This window comes from Protomyctophum parallelum, assembly GCF_964188405.1.
Source record: "Protomyctophum parallelum genome assembly, chromosome: 3".
Taxonomy (NCBI): domain Eukaryota; kingdom Metazoa; phylum Chordata; class Actinopteri; order Myctophiformes; family Myctophidae; genus Protomyctophum; species Protomyctophum parallelum.
This window is the reverse complement of record NC_139698.1, coordinates 21,460,145-21,486,904: the sequence shown is the minus strand read 5'-3', so window position 1 is coordinate 21,486,904 and position 26,760 is coordinate 21,460,145. Positions and strand designations below refer to the sequence as shown.

At 44.5% G+C, this 26,760-nt stretch overlaps 1 protein-coding gene across 1 annotated transcript in view; it reads left to right on the top strand.

The window, feature by feature from the left end:
* Positions 1–26,760, top strand: part of grin2db (glutamate receptor, ionotropic, N-methyl D-aspartate 2D, b) — a gene marked incomplete at both ends in the record, with an annotated part of 178,756 nt that overhangs the window by 22,322 nt on the left and 129,674 nt on the right. The window contains 2 exon segments of the mRNA XM_083760374.1: positions 832–1,169; positions 9,120–9,234. Of these exon segments, the coding sequence (XP_083616500.1) occupies positions 832–1,169; positions 9,120–9,234 (453 nt within the window).

Here is a 26,760-nt window from a genome sequence, read left to right as displayed (position 1 = left end):
CAGTTGGTGAAATTTGGTGCTCGACAGAGACAATAAGGTCATTCAATGAAAATTGGATTTCACATTTTTGTGAATTCACAATTTCAGACCCACCTTCCAGCCCTCCCTGCATAGTTGTCAACATGACATCATCAACATGACGTCACGTCTCTCTCTCTCTCTCTCTCTCTCCCCCTCTCTCTCCCCTGTCCACCCCACCACGCGTATATCTATTGAGATAAGGAGGGTAAAGGCTTACCCTCCTTATCTCAATAGATATACGCGTGTGTGCGTGTGCACTGTACGTACGTGCGTGTGTTATGTGTGAGTGTGTATCTCACCCCTCTTCCCTTCTGCCTTGCCTCGCTCGTCATTCCCATTTCCTTTCCCACTCCTCCGTCCATCCTTCCTTCCTTCCTTCCTTCGCCTTGCCTACTTTCCTCTCGTCCTGTCCCTCTCTCTGTTGCTCTCCCCCATCCTCTCTTCCCTCCCTCCCCTTTTTCTCTGTGCCCCCTGCACCCCAACCCCCCCCCCCCCCCCCCACCCTAACCCCACCCATGTCCCCCCACCCTGCTCGTTATCACCCCCCCCCACACACACACACACACACACACACACACACACTGGACGAGGTTCGGCGGCCGGTAAATGCCGTTGACTTCCCCGGAGAGCCCCACCCCCTCCCTCCCCCCTCCCCTCCCCCCCCCTCCCCTCCCCTGTCCGTCCGTCCGTCCGTCCACCCTGTTGCCTTCCTTCTCTCACCACCCACCCAATCTCCTCCCCCTCCCCCCCCCCCCCCCCCTCCTCCTCTCCTGGCTCCTCCCCCTCCCCCCACCCCCCCACCCCTTCCAGGTGCGTCTGCTGTACTGCTCCCAGGAGGAGGCGGACCTGGTGTTCCGCGCGGCCTGGGCGGCGGGCCAGGCGGGCGCCTCGCACATGTGGTTCGCCGTGGGGCCGGCGCTGGCGGGCCTGGGCATGGAGGGCCTGCCGCGGGCGCTGTTCGCCGTGCGGCCGCAGGGCTGGCGTGACGAGGCCCGCCGGCGGATAGCGCGCGGCGTCTCGGTGCTCACGCACGGCGCCGTGGCGCTGCGCAAGGAGTACGGCAACAACGGCGGGCCCGGCGGGCCCAACTTTGTCAGCAACTGCATGACGGACGCCAACCAGACCCAGAGGCTGCGCGGGCGCATAAGGTGAGCGTTGTTTCGCTGAAGACAGTCCGACAGTCACCCTGTTAAAAGGGCCAGAACAGTTTAGTCCACACTCACCCCTCCTATAGAGTGGTGGCTTTCACAAGCAGGTGAAGTGTATTGAGTTAATTAGGTCAGGTGCATTTCGTTCAGTTAATCAAGCCACACAGTATGCAAGTACAAGTTCATTCTTCACTGCAGAGTTGTTGTGAGAGGCTGTGCGTCCGTTGACAGTAAGTGTGTTTGGTTATGCAAAGGTGATGTTTTCATGATCACACCCTCTAGGCCAGTGATGCTCAAACCTTTTCATGTTGAGTATACACGCTGAATTGTTATGTATTTGGCCTAGATACCCCCCCCCCCCATGAGATTGTTTTGTGCCAGAGACCTCCAGAAGAGAGGATTTGTGGTTTATTTATTTTTTTACTTCACAGCACGACACAAGGTGACACACTGCAAGCTTGATGTTAAAGTGGTTAAAACAGCGGTTCCTGAACTTTTTTGGGGGGACGATTTTTTTTCCAGGTACATCCTCACAACAGCGATAAGCATATTTGCAAGTTTCAACCTTACATTTCGATGCCATTGGAACTATTAGTATTAAAACCTTTCAAACACAACATTCATGTAAGATGCTATATCTTAGAATAGATGCATACCTATTTGACACTAGTGCAAGAAACATAATTGCCTTTCCTTGATGCGTCAATTAAGTGTCAACGACCATCAGCTGGTCACAGTCAGAGACACTCTAAGTGAAAGTGACATTTCTATATCCAAAGGCCCTTGAATGATGGAATATGATTAAGGATTACTGTGATTATGGTAAGCTCACATATCATTGTCTGTCCTGATGAAGGTCTAATCGACCCAAACGTTGACCAATGAAGAGCAACATTTTTTGGCAAGTGTCTGACAGTGTGCGGGAACCTTCTTTGTTTTTCAAAGATAACCCTTTTAAGTATATGCTTTATTGCCCTACGCACCTGTCACTAGCCTTCTGCGGTGTGCATCGGCCTTTTGCTAATAAGCTCACATATCACACATACCATAATTCACTGGCAAAAAACTATCTGAAATATTTTGCGGACGCTCTGGCTATGCGTCTCAGACCCCACTTTGGGAACCACTGGGTGGTACTATGCTGCTGTATTTACCGTATATAACTCATTGTTTTGGACCCCTGGAGGTCCCCGGAACCCCACTTTGACAAGCACTAGCTCCATTGCAACTTGAATACGTCCTGAAGACAGGCTGCATGTGGCTGGGGAGACGGTGGCCGTCCCTGGCATTGGCAATCTGCGATGACGAGTGTTTGCACTTTTTTCCCCCTTGGGTGGACATTTTCATTTAATTACAATGTTGGACTGACTCCCTAACACAATGTCATCCAGGTAGACGTGTGTTATGTCCGCCCACGCGAGGTGAGGACAGGGTTGTGAATAGAATGAGTGGGTTCTGAAGGGATTGTAGAGAGAAGGGAGGATGACTAGAGACGGCAAGGGGTGCCCTTTAAGCCATTTAGACCTGTCGGAAACAAAATTAAAGTCTAAAAAACAGACAGTTTTCTGAAATACCTATGATTCTGTATTAGTGGTGCTCACTATTTCATGTCAAGGAACCCCAAACATTATATGTTGTTGGCCCGCCGACCCCCATCTGACAATATGTTGTACCAGGGACCCCCCCCCCCCCCCCCCGGAAGCAAAGATTTGAGTTAAAAACGCTCGCTCTGTAACAATATATATTCAAAGATTTCAGGCACATTTTCACGATTTTTCTAAAATAGCAGACCTACAAGCTACACTCGGTGCCGCGCTATGAGCTTGTAGATCTGCTATTTTTCAACAGCTAAAGTATAACATAATACTTAAAACACCAACAGGGGTTCCTGTCCGGAATGGATTAATCTTGTTTGTTTGTTACACTAAAAGTCTCAAATTGATCCGGAGACAAAATGTAAGGAAGGTAATATTAAGTGGAGAATAACTATGAAGATACAGGCGGCTGTTGGGCCCAATGGAACTTGAACGGTGCACGCGCGCGCACACACACACACACACACACACACACACACACACACATTTTGGAGGGAGGGGGGGGGAGGGGGAGAGAGAGAGAGAGCGAGGGTCACATGTGTGGGAGAGGCTATGCTGTATATTCACCATTTTAATTCATGTATTCTTTATCCGTGGGACGATATAATTTATGCATATGCAAACTGAGCCAAGGGTATAGAGGGAGGCTCGATAAACACCATGCTTTCACACAGTGTGTCCTCCTCTGACTCTTTCATATCAAGACGTCTTTGTTTTTTAAGACACCAGTAATATAACGCCCATGTCAATCCCAATGTATTTTCTTTTTCTAGGCCTAGTGGTTTCTCAACCTTTTCAGGGCCCAAAATCTCAGTTTAGTGATCTCAGATTCGGTGTCTTATTGCTTTGCTTTGCAGAGATTCTGCATGTCTTGCTTAATTGCGCAGATCACATGCAGGTGCGGAGGGAGACACACCGTCAAACGGAATGCATCGCAAACAGCTGCGGTTAATCCAGTGTCTGATTGAGCGATTGTTCTGTGACCGCTTTGGAAACTATTCACGCCGTCGAGGTGCTTGGCCCGCTGTCGGCTCACACGCCAGATATTATGACACTAATTGAACACGTATTATGCAGGGTTTTTCCTACCAGCAGCTCAGCGGCCTTAAGTTGTGCGTGGTTTAGAGTGCCCCTGAGACGGGCGGGTCAGGAGGTCAAGCACCAAAAGACAGTTGAAGGAAAAAGGTACGTGCCTCGTTGGCACTCGGCATCAAGGGTTGCATCGGGATCTCTTTGACACGAGGCTGTTCTTGTACTGCACCAGTGTTGATTTTGTCGACTAATACCATGACAAAAGATGTTCGTCGACTACCTTTTTTTCACTGTCGAAAACTAAATGGAAACTATACCGGTAAATGAAAACTATGCTATGAGGACTAAAACTAAGACAATATTGGCAGTTTCATCAACAAATAAAATGTAAGGAAGGGACTAGTGGACAAGAGATCCAGTATAAGTAATTTTACACTGCATGCTGAACATACAGTAGCAGTCATTACGACGGCATCAAGGCCCACCAAAATAACTGTAGATTTCGTCGACTAAAATCGAATGATATTTAGTCGGCTAAAACTAGACCAACACTAAAACGTTCCAAGTGACTAAAATGTGACTAAAACTATAAATTAAAACTATTCAAGTGACTATGACTAAAACTAAATTACGCTGAAAACGCCACCGTGGTCGTAACTCATTAAATAACATGGGTACGTGATTGAAGGTGGCGTCTCTATTTGGAGGTATAGGACTTCAGTGGTTAATCATAGTAATTGATGTATGTGCGTCATAATAACCATCATCGTGTCAATTTGTTGATATATAATTAAGAACTCATGGCATGGTGGTCCGGGCACCCCTATAGGCTGCTAATCCAGTCTGACAGCGTGTCGCGGGTTCAAATCCCGATCCACGACGACCTTTGCTGCGTGCGTGTCACACCCCATATCTCTCCCCCATTTCAGTCTATACTGTCATTATCAATAAATTTATGTAAAAAAAAAGAAAAATAAGTCGGTTCGTCGATGCATTTTCAGTTAATTGCCCCTATACTACAGCTATAGTCAGCTAGACTCCACTCCCAATTCCCACACCTGCACGGCACCCTCGGTTGATTCGCCAACAAAGCGTGGAATGTCAAACGAGCTTGCGCACATGGGCTGGCACGACGCCAGCAAGAATTCACGGTACACGGAAGAGAGAGGAGAGGAGGGAGTACGCCAGACAGCTTGAGGACGGGGTGGGGGGGAGGCACAATTAGCTGGGGGTGGGGGGGGGGGGGTGTGGGGGTGGGGGGGGGGGTATCCCGGAGGAGGAGGGAGGGGGGTCAACACGCATTGCCACAGTGGGGATATCTGAATTTGGTGTGCTGGCCCGCATCATCCATGCAGAATAGATGTTGTCGTGGTGCATGTATAGCTCTGAGGTTGGGGGAATTACCCCGGCATCTGTAGCCGGCGGACCGTGGCTCATGTATATTAATGGGGGGGGGGGGGGGGGGGTCTTTAACCCATTCTGGGCGGGGACCCCTTTTGGTGTTTTTAACCCGTTTTGACCTGGGAACGATTCTACAGATGTCTTCTAAAATCCTGACCGTTTTCTTGAAAAAGCAATGTTTTTCTATGTCGGTTGTTCTCAAACACTTTCATGTCACTTTTCCCGATTCTTCAAAAATAGCAGACCTACAAGCTGTTCTACTTTAGCTATTGAAAAATAGCAGATCTATACAAGCTCATAATGAGCTTGTAGGTCTGCTATTTTTGAAAAATCGTGATAATGTGGCCCAAATGTTGAATAATGTATGTATGAATATATTCTTTCAGAGCGAAAGTTTTTAACTCAAATCTTTGGTTCCTGGAACAACATATTGTCAGATGGGGGTCGGCAGCCAAATACATATCATTTTTGGGGTCCTTGACATGAAATATTGAGCACCGGCACTGATATAGAGTCACAGGTATTTCAGAAAACTGTCAGGATTTAAAAAATATATTTTTTTTAAGTTTCGACGTTAGGCTTAATTGGGTTAATATATTCCTCTATGGGCCGTGTGGTGGCACGCTCCGACTTAGCGCCTATACAGACCGACAGGTTATCAACCCCCCCCCCCGGTTCATTTACGCAGATATATAGCAGATCTACAAGCTCACAATTAATCACACACATATATAGCGATGGGCTGTGAGCTTGTATAGATCGGCTATTGGCTAATTGGATCTAAGTGATTGAGGCTCGAGGGTCCCTGTGAAAATATGTGGTCACCCTGTAGTACAGTGCACGTGCAAGAGTGCACGCACGCACGCACGCACACACGCACGCACGACATATCTGCAGTACATCAATTGTAAGTGGGAGCATTCGAAACTCTGTGGGGAGGAAGAAAAAAAACTAAATTGGGGTAAAAAGCAATTTTAGCAACAGAAGAGCTTTTCTGGCGTGTATTAGGAAGGGATCAGAGGCACACACTGCACCCAAAGCTCTGCCAGGGAACAAAGGCCAGAAGAAAGGGCGTCTTGCGATGCCGCAGACATACATGGTGCGTACAAATCTGTGATGAAATAACATGTTTCTCACTGGGCTTTTCTCCTAATATAAACACTCTTTCACTTGCCGTTTATTATAACGATGGCGGCGAGCACTGGTGGGAAAAGTATAGCTCGCGTTGTTTTTACTTAAGTAAAAGTATCAATACTGCAATGTAGAAATACTGTAGGGTACAGGTTTTAGTTTAGACATAGTATTGGTGTTCTAAAGATTGTTATAATTTAGCTATTGAAAGATAGCAGATCTACAAGCTCATGGGCAAGCTATGAGCTTGTAGGTCTGCTATTTTTGAAAACAAGTGAAAATGTGGCACAAATTTAGATTTTTTTTTCTTCTTTGCCTCGGGGGCAAAGAAAAAATATTTTCAGATGGGGGGCCGGAGGCACATTACACATAATTTTTGGGGTCCTTGACATGAAATATATTGAGCACCACGGATATAGAAACATGAGGTTTTTCAGAAAGAAATACATTTTAAAGACATTTTTTCGACGTCAGGCCTTAAATGGGTTAACCATAACCGCAAGCACGGGAGCAGCCGTTGTTTCCGCATGCCAGTCCGTTTTGGTGTGCATCCCGTTACAAGTCAAGGAATTCTCTATTTACCTAAATGGCTGAAGTGGTTAATATAGCTATAGGCCTATGTTTTGTATAGCCTAATCAAAGTCTACAAAGTAACTAGTATAGTAAGTAAAAGTTATCTTATTGTAATTAAGTAAAAGTAGAATATTTGCCTCAGAGATATGGTGGAGTACTTGCACTCAAGTATAAGTACTTGAGTAAAATGTTACTTAGTTACTTTGCACCACTGATGCGCGGCTCTCGGAGGTATTTTCTTTATATTTTATTTGTTAAAGCTTTCAGAGTGACACCGGGAGACAATTAGAAGCGCGCTGTGTGTTTATCAGACGGGTCGCATGGGGTTGGCAGGAAGACGAGACGAGGCGAGAGAGGCAGTGGAAACTGTGTCACTTCAAACATCCTGACAATATAGAGCGCCGTGTCTCTGATCATTCCATCACTGTCGCGGGTGGAGAGACCTCGTATGTCCAAAACCCAGCGTTACTTTTCGTTCTCAAACTTTTCCGTGCCAAAGGAGACCCCCACATTGATTATGTCATTTGGCCGTGGTCCCCCATATGAAAATGTTTTGAGCCAGAGACCCCCCCCCCCCCCCGTTGCCCTGGAAGAGATTTGTGTGATTAACCCATTTTGACTTTTTTTTTTGTTTTTATGTAATTGGTTCTCAAACATTTTCATGTCAAGGACCCCCAAGATTATATGTAATTGGCCGCCGACCCCCATCTGAAAATATGTTATTCCAGGAACCCCTCAGAAGCAAAGATTTTAGTTTAAAAAGTATGTTTAAAAAAAAAAAACATTCGCTCTGAAAGCATATATATCCAAAGATTTGCACTACATTTTCACGATAAAAAAAAAAATAGCAGACCTGCAAGTTTATAGCAGCAAAAATAGCTTGTAGATCTGCTATTTTTCAATAGCTAAAGTATAACATAATGAGATATAGCAGATGCACAATTATCTGATTTATTTTGTATTTAGTCACAAGCTGCTGCATGTATACTTTCCATGGGTTCAGTATTTACAGAACAAAGCCCACGGATACACTCAACCCACTGCAAGAAAACATTACAAGTTGCATGGAGGATACAGTAGGATACAGGTTTTCTGCTCCGACATCGATGATTCATCTACGCATCTGTTTTAACAGACGAGGGGCTCCTGACTGCCACGGGTCTTAAATGTATTTGTTTACTATTCTACAATATTTATTTGATGCTGCGTTCAACATGCAGTAATGAGCAGCTTAATGCCTCTTCCTCCTGCATGGGGCTCTCTCTGAACCTGTTGTCCTCCCAGCATCCTTCCTGCTCTGCTGGATCCAGGATTCACTCACACAGTATCTATTCGTTGCCACCGCATCATCACGCTCGCTAGAACGAATATCACATGATGCAACGTTTAATTTGCCAGTGTAAGGGGACTGATATGAGTCTATGCATGCGAGTGGTTCTCAAACGTCTTTGTTGTGCCAAGGAAGGACCCCCAAATGGATGCCTGCAGGGACCCCCAGAAGTGAAGATGTTTGTTGACACAAACTCAAAATTATTTAAAATACTTATTTCAAACCCTTTCAAGATTTTTTCAAAAATGTAAAAAAGAAAAAGAAAAAAAAGTAGCCTGACCTTGTATTCCCCCACTTCAATTCAATTCAAAGGGCTTTATTGTCATGAGAAAACATACGTTTACATTGCCAAAGCAGAAAGAACAATATACAACAATATACAGCAATACAATCAAAGCAAAAATGATGTACATTTGAAAGTCAGAATCCTCAATAGATCAACTTCTATGTACCAAGATCACTCGATGCAGGTATAGTGCAGGGATATACACAATGATTAGTCTTCAGGGTGGTTGTGTTCCATTTTATATCCTTCTCCTATCGCATCAACTCACAAATCTTGCTGCTGTGTTTGCACATTGTTGTACTTCGCCCAGCAGATATGGGAGTTTTTTTGTCATTGGTCATGTTTTCAAAATCTCTGTGTGTGTGGTTGTAATCTGTGGGAAGTATGTGTCTCTGATGTCTTGGTACAATGGACAGATGGTTAGGAAGTGTAGCACTTCCCCCTCCCATTGACACAATGTGCTTGACCTTTTGCCACGAATAATAAAGACATATATCGGTATATGAACGAGGCATCAATTGTACTAATAGTTGCTTTCGTGTCGTTTCATTCGTCCCTACACTGAAAAACACCATTGTCTCTGTTCTGTTGTCTCCTCTCAGGTATTTCAACAACATCACGCTGGGCGGTCGAGACTACTCCTTCAACGGTGACGGATACCTGGCCAACCCCTACCTGGACGTCATCTCGTGGACCCCTGGACGAGGCTGGGAGGATGTAAGGACGTGACATAATTTACTCTTAATCTAGAGCTGTGTGTGTGCGTGTGCATGTGCGTGTGTATGTGTGCGTGTGCGCACTCGCCATGTGTGAAGACTTCCCACTCGCCATGTGTGAAGTCGTGTTGACCGGCGGTTGACCAGGACTGAAAATCCTTAAATCACTGCATCTATCTGCCTGTCTCGGAGTCTGTCTGTCCTGACGGTCACTCTGAGATCTCTATACTGTATCTCTGTCTGTCTGTGTCCATTTATGCTCATATTATATGACACGACAGCATATAGTACTGACGCCATAGACTGGCCTCGACGTACTATGACAATGGACTGTGACTACCGGAACAGTACAAGACATTGTTACGAGTAGTAATGATAACAACAGGGGACTGTGTCCCCTTTATTTGTTCTTGGGATATATTTGCTGTATACAAACAGTGGCTGCCATTACTACAGCGGCCCAGGGAGCAGTTCTAGTTGTTCATGGGGAGACACAGAATGTGGTGAGGTGAGGTTTGAATCGGGACTCTCTCTATACCCACTAAACAGAATGCGGTGAGGTGAGGTTTGAATCGGGACTCTCTCTATAGCCACTAAGCAACGGATGGCCATTGTCTTTTTGTCTTTTTGTCTTTTCTCCAAAAGCTTTGTAGCAAATTATTTGTACACTTTTTCCCCCCAATTTAGTCATTATGACAATTAATTCCTCCCACTGTCTGTTGTCTCATATACATGTACGTACAGTAGTCTGTCTGTTGTCTCATATACATGTACATACAGTAGTCTGTCTGTTGTCTCATATACATGTACATACAGTAGTCTGTCTGTTGTCTCATATACATGTACATACAGTAGTCTGTCTGTTGTCTCATATACAGTAGTCTGTCTGTTGTCTCATATACAGTAGTCTGTCTGTTGTCTCATATACATGTACGTACAGTAGTCTGTCTGTTGTCTCATATACATGTACATACAGTAGTCTGTCTGTTGTCTCATATACAGTAGTCTGTCTGTTGTCTCATATACATGTACAGTAGTCTGTCTGTTGTCTCATATACATATACAGTAGTCTGTCTGTTGTCTCATATACATGTACATACAGTAGTCTGTCTGTTGTCTCATATTCATGTACAGTAGTCTGTCTGTTGTCTCATATACATGTACAGTAGTCTGTCTGTTGTCTCATATACATGTACGTACAGTAGTCTGTCTGTTGTCTCATATACATGTACATACAGTAGTCTGTCTGTTGTCTCATATACATGTACAGTAGTCTGTCTGTTGTCTCATATACATGTACGTTAGGGTTGGGTGACTGTCACGGTTCAAGTCAGGAGAGTTTGTAGGACCCAAATGCAGGAGGAGGCAGAGGCAGAGCAGGTCATTTCAAAAGGTTTAATAACTCAAAAGAACTATAGAATACAAACAAAAACACTGGAAGCACAAAAGGTGTCAAGACAAGACACACGCAACATACCACAATGAACTAGCAAGGAAACACTGGGATCAGGGGGGGTATAAATACACAAGGGCACAGGTGAACAACACTGTGATAGGCTGGGGAACAAACAGGACAAGGTGGAAACACTAGGCTAATCACAGCACAGGTTGACAAGGGAGGCAAACAGTAACAAGACAGACAGGAAACATTATGAACAATTCTACAAAATAAAAGCACACAAAGGTAAAGCAAAACTCAAACAGGAACTAGGAAAACAAGAACACAATACTTCATATAAGTAATATATAAATCAGAGGAACACAACAGAAAAGTAAAACACAAACCATAACTGGAAAACATGAAAACCAACACATGTCACAGATCGTGACAGTACCTCCCTCTTAAGGAATGGCTTCCAGACATTCCTCAACATTGTCCAGAACTTAAGCAGGGTGGGTGGCAGGGGTCTGGAAGGAGGGCCCAGGGGCTACAAAAAAAACAAAAACAAAAAAAACCAAGGCGGATACAGCCAACGGGGATTCAAACAGAACGTCAACGGGGAAGGCTGGCAAGAGTTTACATGAGTCGGTGGCAAGGACAGCCGCTGGGGGCTTAGGTGGACGTTGGCGGGGGCAGTGGGCATGATCTCAGGTGGGATGTCAGCGGGGACAGCCGACAAGGACTCAGGGATGACAGGCGGGACATCAGTGATGACAGCTGATGATGGCGCTGAGGGCACAGGCAGGTTGTCTAAGTTGACGGCTGGCGAGGGCTCTGGCAAGTCGTCGGCTGACGAGGGTCCAGAGGGCACACGCTGGTCATCGACGTAGTCAGCTGGCGAGGCCTCCGGCAGGTCATCAGCTGGTGCAGCCACAGAAGTCTCCGGCAGGACAGGTATGGAGTCAGCGGGAACAGCCGCCGAGGCATGAGACAGGACAGGTGGGATGTTGGCGGGGATGGCCAACAAGACACCAGGCAGGACATTAGCTGACGAGAATTCAAACAGAACGACTGCAGGGACCGCAGGCGAGAATTCAGACGGAACGTCAGGGGATGAGAACTCAAACGGGACATCAGGTGACGAGAATTCAAACAGAACGTCGGCAGACGAGAATTCAGACAGAACGTCAGGTGATGATTCAGGCAGGGCGTTGGGCAGCACGGCCAACCAGGGTCCAGGTGTGATGTTGGCAGGAACGGCCGACAAGGCATCAGTTAAGGCGTCGGCAGCGCTGGGCAGTGAGACACACTGGATTCTGGACAGTGGGGAGTGATGGTGGCGTCGGGAGCCACGAGGATCACGCCCCCTCCTGGAGGACCGCTGGTTCACTCCGAATGAGGCCAAGTGAGACACCACAAAAGAAGGTTGTGTTGAATCGGTCTCACCATAGGCCAGTTGGAGGAATGCAGGATACGGGCAGGCAGACTGGAGGGCCACAAACCCAGGTCTGATAGACCGGGGCATGGCCTGGACAGTAGCAGACCATGGATTGTCTGCCATGGCAGTTGGTCTACTTGGCTGGCTCCAGACTAGCATACTTAAAAAAACAGGAAAAACAACCTCTCTCCGCTGGGTCCAAAATGGCTAGTTCATTCTGTCACGGTTCAAGTCAGGAGAGTTTGTAGGACCCAAATGCAGGAGGAGGCAGAGGCAGAGCAGGTCATTTCAAAAGGTTTAATAACTCAAAAGAACTATAGAATACAAACAAAAACACTGGAAGCACAAAAGGTGTCAAGACAAGACACACGCAACATACCACAATGAACTAGCAAGGAAACACTGGGATCAGGGGGGGTATAAATACACAAGGGCACAGGTGAACAACACTGTGATAGGCTGGGGAACAAACAGGACAAGGTGGAAACACTAGGCTAATCACAGCACAGGTTGACAAGGGAGGCAAACAGTAACAAGACAGACAGGAAACATTATGAACAATTCTACAAAATAAAAGCACACAAAGGTAAAGCAAAACTCAAACAGGAACTAGGAAAACAAGAACACAATACTTCATATAAGTAATATATAAATCAGAGGAACACAACAGAAAAGTAAAACACAAACCATAACTGGAAAACATGAAAACCAACACATGTCACAGATCGTGACAGGTGACGATACGAATACATCGTCAATCGCGAATATACGAATCCAATCGCCGAATATTTTTATTAGGCGATTTTTCAGGACGATTTAGCCCAATTAACCTGTAAAGTGAATGTGAATCAATTTGGGCCAGCAAGCGGCCGGGTGGAAATCCTCGCCTCCCGTTATAACGGTATGCTCCCACAGTCCCCGCACTCAGCAGTCAGAAGCATCGGGGAACGGCACTTACGGCAGCCTCCTGCCAGAGTAAAGGCTGGGAGCCGAGGGAGGCTGTAGCCTACATGTTGTTTTAGCTCCGGAGTCCAGACCCATGCAGTTTAATAATATACAGTCACAACAGAATGCACACTGCTGTCTCGTGTCTCATCACAATCCCAATGCTCCACCCGTGAAGTCGGGGCGGAAAAAATAAAAAACAGGCTGCTAGTGTTAGTATAGGCTTATAGCTTAGCGTTAGCTTAGCGTGTAGCTACTGATTCAACACACTGAACTTCATCTCCGCCTGTAATCCAAGTTATTTTTTTATTGACAACGTGAACAAACCCCGACACCAGCGCTGCAAAAATAGACAGATCTACAAGCTCTCAACGCGTAGCGAACGGCACTGCAAACAGGCAGGACGCGATGCCTTGAGAGCCTGTGGAACAGCCCGGCCGCAGCCCGGCTCCGCTGCTCCGCTCCAAGCCTCCGATGGACCGGTGCGGGGAGGCAAGGGAGCAAGTTACCCTGGCTGCGCAGCAGAAACAGACTGATCTACAAGTTCTCAATGCCTAGCGAACGGAGCGGCAAAAACAGGCAGGACGCGGCGCCTTGAGAGCTTGTAGATCTGGCTTTTTTGCGACCTGCAGTGAGCTGTTCTCACTTTACTTGTATGACACGAATACATCGTCAATCGCCGATTTTTGGTCAGACGATTGGCGATTGAAAAAAATTGGCATATCGCCCAACCTTAATGTACGTACAGTAGTCTGTCTGTTGTCTCATATACATGTACAGTAGTCTGTCTGTTGTCTCATATACATGTACAGTAGTCTGTCTGTTGTCTCATATACATGTACAGTAGTCTGTCTGTTGTCTCATATACATGTACAGTAGTCTGTCTGTTGTCTCATATACATGTACAGTAGTCTGTCTGTTGTCTCATATACATGTACAGTAGTCTGTCTGTTGTCTCATATACATGTACAGTAGTCTGTCTGTTGTCTCATATACAGTAGTCTGTCTGTTGTCTCATATACATGTACAGTAGTCTGTCTGTTGTCTCATATACAGTAGTCTGTCTGTTGTCTCATATACAGTAGTCTGTCTGTTGTCTCATATACATGTACAGTAGTCTGTCTGTTGTCTCATATACATGTACAGTCAGTAGTCTGTCTGTTGTCTCATATACATGTAGTAGTCTGTCTGTTGTCTCATATACATGTACAGTAGTCTGTCTGTTGTCTCATATACATGTACAGTAGTCTGTCTGTTGTCTCATATACATATACAGTAGTCTGTCTGTTGTCTCATATACAGTAGTCTGTCTGTTGTCTCATATACAGTAGTCTGTCTGTTGTCTCATATACATGTACAGTAGTCTGTCTGTTGTCTCATATACATGTACAGTAGTCTGTCTGTTGTCTCATATACAGTAGTCTGTCTGTTGTCTCATATACATGTACAGTAGTCTGTCTGTTGTCTCATATACATGTACAGTAGTCTGTCTGTTGTCTCATATACAGTAGTCTGTCTGTTGTCTCATATACATGTACAGTAGTCTGTCTGTTGTCTCATATACATGTACAGTAGTCTGTCTGTTGTCTCATATACAGTAGTCTGTCTGTTGTCTCATATACAGTAGTCTGTCTGTTGTCTCATATTCATGTACAGTAGTCTGTCTGTTGTCTCATATACATGTACAGTAGTCTGTCTGTTGTCTCATATTCATGTAGTAGTCTGTCTGTTGTCTCATATACATGTACAGTAGTCTGTCTGTTGTCTCATATACAGTAGTCTGTCTGTTGTCTCATATTCATATACAGTAGTCTGTCTGTTGTCTCATATACAGTAGTCTGTCTGTTGTCTCATATACAGTAGTCTGTCTGTTGTCTCATATACAGTAGTCTGTCTGTTGTCTCATATACAGTAGTCTGTCTGTTGTCTCATATACATATACAGTAGTCTGTCTGTTGTCTCATATACATGTACAGTAGTCTGTCTGTTGTCTCATATACAGTAGTCTGTCTGTTGTCTCATATTCATATACAGTAGTCTGTCTGTTGTCTCATATACAGTAGTCTGTCTGTTGTCTCATATACAGTAGTCTGTCTGTTGTCTCATATACAGTAGTCTGTCTGTTGTCTCATATACAGTAGTCTGTCTGTTGTCTCATATACATATACAGTAGTCTGTCTGTTGTCTCATATACATGTACAGTAGTCTGTCTGTTGTCTCATATACATGTACAGTAGTCTGTCTGTTGTCTCATATACAGTAGTCTGTCTGTTGTCTCATATACAGTAGTCTGTCTGTTGTCTCATATACATATACAGTAGTCTGTCTGTTGTCTCATATACATGTACAGTAGTCTGTCTGTTGTCTCATATACAGTAGTCTGTCTGTTGTCTCATATACATGTACAGTAGTCTGTCTGTTGTCTCATATACAGTAGTCTGTCTGTTGTCTCATATACAGTAGTCTGTCTGTTGTCTCATATACAGTAGTCTGTCTGTTGTCTCATATACAGTAGTCTGTCTGTTGTCTCATATACATATACAGTAGTCTGTCTGTTGTCTCATATACATGTACAGTAGTCTGTCTGTTGTCTCATATACAGTAGTCTGTCTGTTGTCTCATATACATGTACAGTAGTCTGTCTGTTGTCTCATATACAGTAGTCTGTCTGTTGTCTCATATACAGTAGTCTGTCTGTTGTCTCATATACAGTAGTCTGTATGTTGTCTCATATACATATACAGTAGTCTGTCTGTTGTCTCATATACATGTACAGTAGTCTGTCTGTTGTCTCATATACATATACAGTAGTCTGTCTGTTGTCTCATATACAGTAGTCTGTCTGTTGTCTCATATACAGTAGTCTGTCTGTTGTCTCATATACATATACAGTAGTCTGTCTGTTGTCTCATATACAGTAGTCTGTCTGTTGTCTCATATACAGTAGTCTGTCTGTTGTCTCATATACATGTACAGTAGTCTGTCTGTTGTCTCATATACAGTAGTCTGTCTGTTGTCTCATATTCATGTACGTACAGTAGTCTGTCTGTTGTCTCATATACATGTACGTACAGTAGTCTGTCTGTTGTCTCATATACAGTAGTCTGTCTGTTGTCTCATATACATGTACATACAGTAGTCTGTCTGTTGTCTCATATACAGTAGTCTGTCTGTTGTCTCATATACATGTAGTCTGTCTGTTGTCTCATATACATGTACAGTAGTCTGTCTGTTGTCTCATATACATGTACAGTAGTCTGTCTGTTGTCTCATATACAGTAGTCTGTCTGTTGTCTCATATACAGTAGTCTGTCTGTTGTCTCATATACATGTACAGTAGTCTGTCTGTTGTCTCATATACATATACATGTAGTCTGTCTGTTGTCTCATATACAGTAGTCTGTCTGTTGTCTCATATACATGTACAGTAGTCTGTCTGTTGTCTCATATACATGTACAGTAGTCTGTCTGTTGTCTCATATACAGTAGTCTGTCTGTTGTCTCATATACATGTACAGTAGTCTGTCTGTTGTCTCATATACATGTACAGTAGTCTGTCTGTTGTCTCATATACAGTAGTCTGTCTGTTGTCTCATATACAGTAGTCTGTCTGTTGTCTCATATACAGTAGTCTGTCTGTTGTCTCATATACAGTAGTCTGTCTGTTGTCTCATATACAGTAGTCTGTCTGTTGTCTCATATACATGTACAGTAGTCTGTCTGTTGTCTCATATACATGTACAGTAGTCTGTCTGTTGTCTCATATACAGTAGTCTGTCTGTTGTCTCATATACATGTACAGTAGTCTGTCTGTTGTCTCATATACATATACAGTAGTCTGTCTGTTGTCTCATATACAGTAGTCTGTCTGTTGTCTCATATACATGTACAGTAGTCTGTCTGTTGTCTCATATACATATACATGTAGTCTGTCTGTTGTCTCATATACAGTAGTCTGTCTGTTGTCTCATATACATGTACAGTAGTCTGTCTGTTGTCTCATATACATGTACAGTAGTCTGTCTGTTGTCTCATATACAGTAGTCTGTCTGTTGTCTCATATACATGTACAGTAGTCTGTCTGTTGTCTCATATACAGTAGTCTGTCTGTTGTCTCATATACAGTAGTCTGTCTGTTGTCTCATATACAGTAGTCTGTCTGTTGTCTCATATACAGTAGTCTGTCTGTTGTCTCATATACATGTACAGTAGTCTGTCTGTTGTCTCATATACAGTAGTCTGTATGTTGTCTCATATACATGTACAGTAGTCTGTCTGTTGTCTCATATACAGTAGTCTGTCTGTTGTCTCATATACATGTACAGTAGTCTGTCTGTTGTCTCATATACAGTAGTCTGTCTGTTGTCTCATATACATGTAGTAGTCTGTCTGTTGTCTCATATACAGTAGTCTGTCTGTTGTCTCATATACAGTAGTCTGTCTGTTGTCTCATATACATGTAGTAGTCTGTCTGTTGTCTCATATACATGTAGTAGTCTGTCTGTTGTCTCATATTCATGTAGTAGTCTGTCTGTTGTCTCATATACAGTAGTCTGTATGTTGTCTCATATACATATACAGTAGTCTGTCTGTTGTCTCATATACATGTACAGTAGTCTGTCTGTTGTCTCATATACAGTAGTCTGTCTGTTGTCTCATATACATTTACAGTAGTCTGGCTGAGTCACAGTTTGTACCCGGGCCGTGTGCAAATATCCTTTGAATCTCGAGTCATGCAATAATTTCGGTCAGATCTATTATTCCAGACATAAAATAATGATAAATGAATTCCTTTTGTTATTAAGGCCAGCATCCTGCCAACGTTTTTGGCTACGCACACGCCATCCCCCCCGGGCTCTGATGATGTAAGATTCTGACATAATTTGCACATTCATTCGTTTGTTTTATTATTACGGGGACGGCTCACAATTAAAAGTAATTGCACCAGTGTGAGCGAGCCGTTAATTTGCATCTTATTCTCCCTGGGCAGGTAGACAAACGCACAAACGACCCCGACAGAATACACATCATTTTTTCTTCTTAGTACAAACATCAGAACCAAGAGTCACTAGTCATTTTCTCGGCATACACTGATACTATAATTCTTCAATTTGTCAAAATGTAGTATAATAGACTATATTCTGACAAATTGAATATGCCGTCACAATATTACTGTGAAGGCATGCCTGGACAATCGTCTACCCTCGGGTGAAAACCTTTTCAGAAGAAGTAACGAAACTATCCTCCGATGTAGTTAACTGCGGGTCGCATGCAGTTAACTCTGGAATCGTGCAATTCCCACGTGTCGTGCGAAATCGCCATACACGGCAAAGCCCCCATATATGGTGCCCAGGTCATCGTGACATCACCATGACATCCGATGTCATAGTAAATGTGATCTGCAATTAAACTTATCCCCCGCTAACGACTTATTTTTAATTAAGGCCCGGCCGGCCCTCATCATACCCTGTATACACTCAAGAGAATGTCCACCGCTACCACCCTTAGATCTCGGACCTGACCTGACCTGACCTGACCTGTTCTGACATTCCATATATTTATCTGACCTCATGGAACCCTGTATACACTCAAGACATGCTCCTTATTATGGCCAGTACAGAATTCATTCCATGTTGATCTGACCCCCCCATGCAGTCTGTCATCAACGAGGTGGATGCGTGCACTGGTTTAGACCAGCTCTGGTTAAGACTATACTTTGGTTCAGTGATTTACACCCCACAGACACACTTAACCAAAATGTTTAGAAAATAGTGAAAGTATGAGATGTAAAAGCTCACAACGCATCACAGTGAAACACATTGTGACCTTGCAGATTGCCTATTTCTTGCTACTTTTGCACTCCACTGTTTTGTACAACGAAATAGCGGCCATTCATCTTTTATTTAAAAAAAAAGAAAAAACTACACATTTGACGTGATGATAACAAGGTTTCTGCCCCACAGTGACGATAATATCATGGCATCTCCGATGCCCTTTTGTGGGGGAAAAGGAAGCAAAAGCTACCCATAATTATGAACCATGCGAGAAGAACAAAGCTGTCCCCGGTGCATCTTGATCAGGGCTTATGCAGCTTTCCCTCTTTGATCGCCCGTCACGCGTCAAAATGTGTTGTTTTTCTTGCCTGGAGTGCATTTGTTTATTCCCATAGATAGCTTGTACGTACGGGCGGCAGAAATGAATTCAACTCATGTCCAGTTCATACCCCGCGATTTTGACACGCCTTGCTCTAGCCCTGACATTTTCAGCTGTGATTGACTAATGAAAACATTTTCCCCCCCGCACTCTGCTGTGTTACAAATCAAACGCGCACGAGACAAGTTGACATGCCGGCTCTCCCCCTCTCCACGTCACTGTCTGAGCCTATAGCGGTTGTGTTTTTCGAGGAATGTTGTACATAATTTGTAGCAAACAAAGAAGGCATTAGGAGATGGAGTGTGTGGTCTGCCTCACCCCACCACCGTACGCAGGGAGCTACTGTATAGTGTACAGTGAGCATGCAGAAAACAGTAATGGCTCTGAAATGGTTCTTTAGCCTATACGGTTCCACGAAGAACCGTCACCTACGAAAGAACAACTTTAAGTTATTTCATGGAACCATGCTGGTTCTTTACTCTGAAGAACTGAAAGCTTCGGTTCCATTTGGCATTTTTCAGTATTTGGCACGGCTAAGCTTTACGGCCGGCTGTGGCTCAGGAGGTATAGCAGGTCGTCCCATGATCCGTGGGTCGGCGGTTCGAATCCCGGCTCCTCCTCCCGTCCACATGTCGAAGTGTCCTTGGGCAAGACACTGAACCCTACATTGCTCGCCAATGAGTCGGTCGGTGTGAGCTCGCCACCATTGGTGTGTGAATGTGGGGAGTGAGGACGCTGGCGTCGACTGTTCGCCGCTTCACCTCCCGATGTATGAATGAACCATTGTAAAGCGCTTTGAGCACTTGGGAAAGCGCTATAAAAATGCAATGAATTATTACTGTAAACAATGAACGGAGGAGGGTGAAGTGGCAGCTATGTCACCCGTACGTCCATTTGCCAAGGTGGTATTTGTTAATTCTATTCAGATTCCCTGAATAGAGTTCATTCTATTTAATTTTTTAACCTTTATTTAACCAGTAAAAACACATTGAGACCAACATGGGTCTCTTTTACTAGAGGGGAACTGCGGCCAAGAGGCAGAAAGTAAAAGTACACTTCAGTGCTACATCGTGCATGTCAAATTACAGAACAAACGCGTCTGTTCAGCAGCAAAGCAGTAGAATTAGCATTAGGCTGATCAGTGAATAAAACCTTGCAGGGAAAACATGCATTTTCAGAAAACCTCCAGGAAAATATCAGGACAATTGCAAAGAGTTGGAATGTCACATCTGTATCACAAATTAACCCATTTTGGGGCGGGAATCCCTTTTGGTGTTAGCATTATGTTATGCTTTAGCTATTGAAAAATAGCAGATCTACAAGCTCATAGGAGCTTGTAGGGTCTGCTATTTTTGACATAGAAACATAGATTTTTCAGAAAACTGTCAGTGTCATGGCACACTTTATGTGGCCTTCTAAAAACGACTCTTTTGCACCTCCTAGAGGCGGTTGCTGTACAGAGCCAGTAATTAGTGTTTAGTAATTTCAGATGTGTTAGCTCAGCTCAATTGTTTCCAATTCCAGCACACCTGAAATCCCTAATTAGTTTGTAGGCTCATGCAGTTTTCAGTTTGTTCTTGTGAGACACAGAGGCAGAGCTCCTCTCCCCCTTTTTCTTCTGTTGTGCCTTGGAAAAGCCTTTGCTTGTAAGTTTTCAGTGTTTAATTCTACAATTGCATTTCTGTATTTGGTACAAGTGTGCATTTAAATAATAATGTAATTCATGTGTTGTTTTGAGTTAAAATACATTTCATGATGCTGTAAAAAATACTAAGCTAAGCTAATGTAGCTTTTGTCATTATGCTAGACTACAGTAGCTTTTTGTCAACATGCACAGGTTATTTTATGCTGTAATTGATTATACTTTTGTGTTGAAGTATGTTTTCTGATCAAGACTTTGTCATGTTTATTTCAGTTTTACAAATTAACCATTATTGGATATTAAGAAGAGGACAGTAAAGTTTGGAATGCTACCCTGGTTCTCGACTCTGATTCCATGATGATGTTCGCTATCTGTAAAGGGATGTAGAAGGGTCACGCATCTATCTGAGACAGAATAGTAAAAAAGCAGCTTTCCCACGGACACTAAAACAAAAGGAAAGAAAGCTTCAACCCAAGTAATCCTCGCTCATCTTAACACTTCGAACGCCAAGACGGCATAGGCTTTACATGATGTCAGAGAAAAGGCATTCAGGTGAAGGCTCAACGGAGCAAACATTAAAGACAAGGTCCATAGCCTCCGCTTCAGCAAGGAGTTCAACAGCTAGCACAGCCGCCACTAAGGCTCGTGCCAAGCTTGAGGCAGCACGGGCCAGGACCGAATTCATTAAGAAGCAAGCGAATCTCATGATCGAAAAGGCTCGGATGGAAGCAGATATTGCAATTCTTCAACAAGAAGGCGATGTGGCTGCAGCCATTGCAGAAACAGAAGTGCTAGAGGAAGCAGCAAAAAGTGAATATGCTTCGCTGGAAGAAGCAGGAAAAAGCGAATATGAAGAGAAGCATTCAGTACAAGCTGTCTCTGAGCGTGTTGTCTCTGAACGCGTTAACAATTATGTTCAACAACAGGCCCAGCTAGAAGTAATAACCCCTGCAGGTGTCGAGCCATATGGACCACCGTTGGAGCCCATCATTCATGATCTCACACCTGCAACGCCAACAAGGCAGCATCGCTCTGCAGCTCGAGCTGCACAATACGGGAAGCTCGATAACAATGGCAACGATGGTGCAACTCAGCAATCACAGAGGCCAAAACCAGAGAGACAAACGCCAGTGAGTCATCGCAACATCCAAGCGCTGCCATTCTCTCCCACACCTATTCAATCTTCACCACAGCCATCAAGTGGAGACTCTGGTATGAGTGACATCGCTAGATACTTAGCACGACGTGAGCTTGTCAACTCAGGACTCTTCAGGTTTGATGATCGTCCGGAGAGCTATTGGACATGGAAGTCATCTTTCTTGAACGCCACAGAAGGTTTGCACCTTTCGGCTAGTGAGCAGCTAGATGTGATGTCAAAGTGGTTGGGAGAACAGTCTGCACATCATGTGAGGCGGATTCGAGCCGTGCATTTAGGCGATCCTGCTACAGGCTTAAGGAAGGCTTGGGAGCGCCTGGAAGACTGCTATGGCGCTCCAGAGGTTGTTGAAAGATCTCTATTTGACAGACTCGACAGCTTTCCGAAGATCAATATCAAAGAACCCTCAAAACTTCGGGAGCTAGGAGATCTTCTACAGGAGATGGAGTCTGCGAAATGTGAAGGTTACTTACCTGGGCTCAACTATCTTGACACCCCCCGTGGTGTTGCACCTATCGTAGACAAGTTACCTTACAGTCTTCAAGAGAAGTGGATGGGTCAAGGTTCCCAATACAAAACTGTTCATCGTGTTACCTTTCCGCCATTCTCTTACTTCTGTGACTTCATCTGCAGAGAGGCCCGAGCACGCAATGATCCAAGCTTTGCTCTTTCATCAGGAAACCAAAGTGTGCCAAAACCTGAGCAGCCAGCCAAGAGTCAGGCGAAAAGCTCAGTCTATGCCCACAAGACAGAGGTCTCGTCAGATACTGTGAGTCAGACGCAGTCAGATGACGAGAGCAATTCAAGTGATTTGGATGTCAACAAGCAATGCCCAATTCATAAGAAGCCCCATCCTCTCAAGCACTGCAAGGGGTTTAGGAACAAGCCTCTCGAGGAGCGTAAGATGTTCTTAAGGGAAAACGGCATATGCTTCAGATGCTGTGCTACAACCACTCATCTGGCCAGAAACTGTAGGGCAGCTGTCAAATGTTTTGAATGTAAAAGTGACACTCACGTCACAGCTTTGCATCCTGGACCACCCCCTACAACCTCAACCGAGCATAGCGGGGAGAGAGAAGCTGTAACACTGCAACCAGATGTCACTTCAAAGTGTACTAAGGTCTGTGGAGATGGTAGGAATACAAGATCATGCTCCAAGATCTGCCTTGCCAAGGTTTATCCAGAGAGTCAGCCACACAAAGCAATCAGGCTCTATGTAATCCTGGATGAGCAAAGCAACCAATCACTTGCCAGTACCGAGTTCTTCGACCTGCTGAACATCAAGGGAGAAAACTCAGCTTACACCCTTCGCACTTGTGCAGGTGTATCAGAGACCACAGGGAGAAGAACCACAGGTTTCATTGTGGAGTCCTTAGATGGAGTGACAAAGGTGAAACTGCCAACTCTGATCGAGTGCAACAATATGCCAGATGTCAGGGCAGAAATACCAACTCCAGAGGCAGCGCAGTGGCATACACACCTAAGGCCCATTGCTCATTGCATTCCTCCTCTGGACCCTAAAGCTCCAATTCTTCTACTCCTGGGTCGCGACATACTCCAGGTCCACAAAGTACGGGAGCAACGGAATGGAACAGGCAACACCCCCTACGCACAGAGACTCGACCTGGGTTGGGTTGTGGTCGGAAATGTCTGCCTAGAATCAGAGCACAAGTCTTCAGCTGTAAGTACTTACCGCACCCATGTACTCGACAACGGACGTCCTTCTCTTCTTGCTGCACGTCCCAACCAGATCTGTGTCAAGGAGAAGTTCAGCATCAAACCTCCGCCTGACGCTTCGCTAGCATGCGACACCTCCATCTACGACAGCAGACATGCAATCTTTGAAAAGTCAGTGAACGATGACAAAGTTGGATTGTCTATTGAAGATAGACCCTTTTTGGACATCATGCACAGAGAGATGTTCATGGATGACAGCAACAGTTTGCAGCTTATCAGAAATATCTCAAGCACAGCACAGTGGCATTACTCTTTGAGTCGCAACTCTACAGACCTTTCCACTCGCTCTGTACCAGCAGCTCTGTTAAGCATTACTACTTGGCCATCGCTGGAAGAGGAGAGGTTTGACCTCATCAACCCACACATAGATGTGTGGTCCACCCTGGTGGCAGAGGTCAGAGGAATTGTCAATTCAAGGCCTCTTCCTATCTCAACCGCCACAGATTCACCTTTCTTGTTGACACCAACCATGCTCCTCACTCAAAAGGTCTGCACCCTCCGTGCCCCTCCAGGCGACTTCAAGGAATTGGACCTACACAGGCAGCAATGGCGGCAGGTGCAGCATCTTGACGACGCCTTCTGGAACAGATGGAAGCGTAAATACCTGGCAACGCTTCAGAGCAAATGGCAAGAGGAACGTCATAACCTGAAGGAGAGGCCAAGCGCAACAAATGGCCCATGGCCCTTGTGACCAAGGCACTGGCTGGCAGCGACGGACGAGTCAGAAAGGTCTAGCTCAGGGTCACAATAAATGGGACAATCAGGACATTTTTCAGACCCGTTTCAGAGACAGTTTGTTTGATGTCAACCAAGGACTAATATGTTGTAGTCTTTACACTGTGTGAAGGTTTTTTGTGATTTCAGTTTGTTATAGTGGTATCTGATTTATACCAAGCGGGGAGTGTCATGGCACACTTTATGTGGCCTTCTAAAAACGACTCTTTTGCACCTCCTAGAGGCGGTTGCTGTACAGAGCCAGTAATTAGTGTTTAGTAATTTCAGATGTGTTAGCTCAGCTCAATTGTTTCCAATTCCAGCACACCTGAAATCCCTAATTAGTTTGTAGGCTCATGCAGTTTTCAGTTTGTTCTTGTGAGACACAGAGGCAGAGCTCCTCTCCCCCTTTTTCTTCTGTTGTGCCTTGGAAAAGCCTTTGCTTGTAAGTTTTCAGTGTTTAATTCTACAATTGCATTTCTGTATTTGGTACAAGTGTGCATTTAAATAATAATGTAATTCATGTGTTGTTTTGAGTTAAAATACATTTCATGATGCTGTAAAAAATACTAAGCTAAGCTAATGTAGCTTTTGTCATTATGCTAGACTACAGTAGCTTTTTGTCAACATGCACAGGTTATTTTATGCTGTAATTGATTATACTTTTGTGTTGAAGTATGTTTTCTGATCAAGACTTTGTCATGTTTATTTCAGTTTTACAAATTAACCATTATTGGATATTAAGAAGAGGACAGTAAAGTTTGGAATGCTACCCTGGTTCTCGACTCTGATTCCATGATGATGTTCGCTATCTGTAAAGGGATGTAGAAGGGTCACGCATCTATCTGAGACAGAATAGTCAGGATTAATATACAGTATTTAACACTTATTGTAACCAAAGACAATCACTTGCCCTGCAAGTACAGTACTTGGGTGAATGAACTTAATAGTTATACTTTACAATCCACAGTGCTGACTATAGTGTTGCTGAAACAACAACCAGAACCGAGGGTCACTTGGGTATCATGTTCGGCAGTGTGCGCCTCGGGCAGGTTGCTGTACGATTGACCCTCTCTCTCTCTCTCTCTCTCTGCTTCCCCTGTGTCAGCCTGCCGTTTTCCCAGCAGACCGCTAACTCCTTTGTCTTTTCGACATCCCACAGCATCCTGTCTGTTTGATGTATATATATACCGGCGTCCATGTTGTCATGTATGACCGTTCTCTTTCCTTGCCTCGCGTGTTGTTGGCACAGTGTGCACGTTCTCGTTAGGACCACGGTTCTCAAACTTTGTCCTGGCAAGGACCCCCCGAGTTGATCTGTATTTCGCCATGGAACACACACACACAGACACACAGACACACACACAGACACACAACAGAGGTTTTGTCCGAGGGACCCCAAGAAGAGACATTTTGTGGGGTTTTGTTTTCAAAAATAGCAGATAGAGTACTACACAACATTTGTGCACATTCTGGTTGATATCCTGGTTTTTATTTTGATATTTTGATAGGGTGCTAACTTGTGATTTAAATGTTGAGTTGTATAGTTTAAATGGAAATGGTGTCATATATCAGTACTTGTCCCCATCGGTAAGCTCCCTCTTACACAAAATGACACACAAAATGATTTCTTTGCATATATAATATGATACATGTATAGCCTGCCATAACTACTACTGTAACCGGGTTACGTTTTGCAAGATGCAACTTATACTATGGCTTTTATATACCTTTACGTAAGTAGAAGCCGTAATACGTTTGACATTTTGATAATGAGATTGTGGACACTCACAAATGCACGCATAAGCACGCATAAATCAATGTCTTGTCATCCAGGCACTTTGTGGTTCGACGCAGGCCTTGCGTTGCCGCACACACACACACACACACGCACCCACGCATGCACGCATGCACGCACCTGACAGTGATGGTGCAGGGCTTGTCGTAGAGCTGCCGTGTGAAGTAATGTGCGATCGATAGCTGTCAACTTGTTTCCGTGCAGGATCCTCTGCTCTCGTCTCAAAAGACATAACGAGGAAACCGCTGCTGATTGGTGTGTGTGTGTGTGTGTGTGTGTGTGTGTGTGTGTGTGTGTGTGTGTGTGTGTGTGTGTGTGTGTGTGTGTGTGTGTGTGTGTGTGTGTGTGTGTGTGTGTGCGTGTGCGTGCGTGCGCTCTGCATCTCAGAAATCCTTCATCTGGGCCCCTGTCACCCATTAGAGGTGTGTGTGTGTGTGTGTGTGTGACTGTGTGTTCTTCATTTAATATGGAGGGATTTGACGTGAATTCCCTTAGAGAGCGCCCCTCGTTTGCTCATCCACACATGAACCAAGTGCACTGGTACAAACGACACCACACATGAC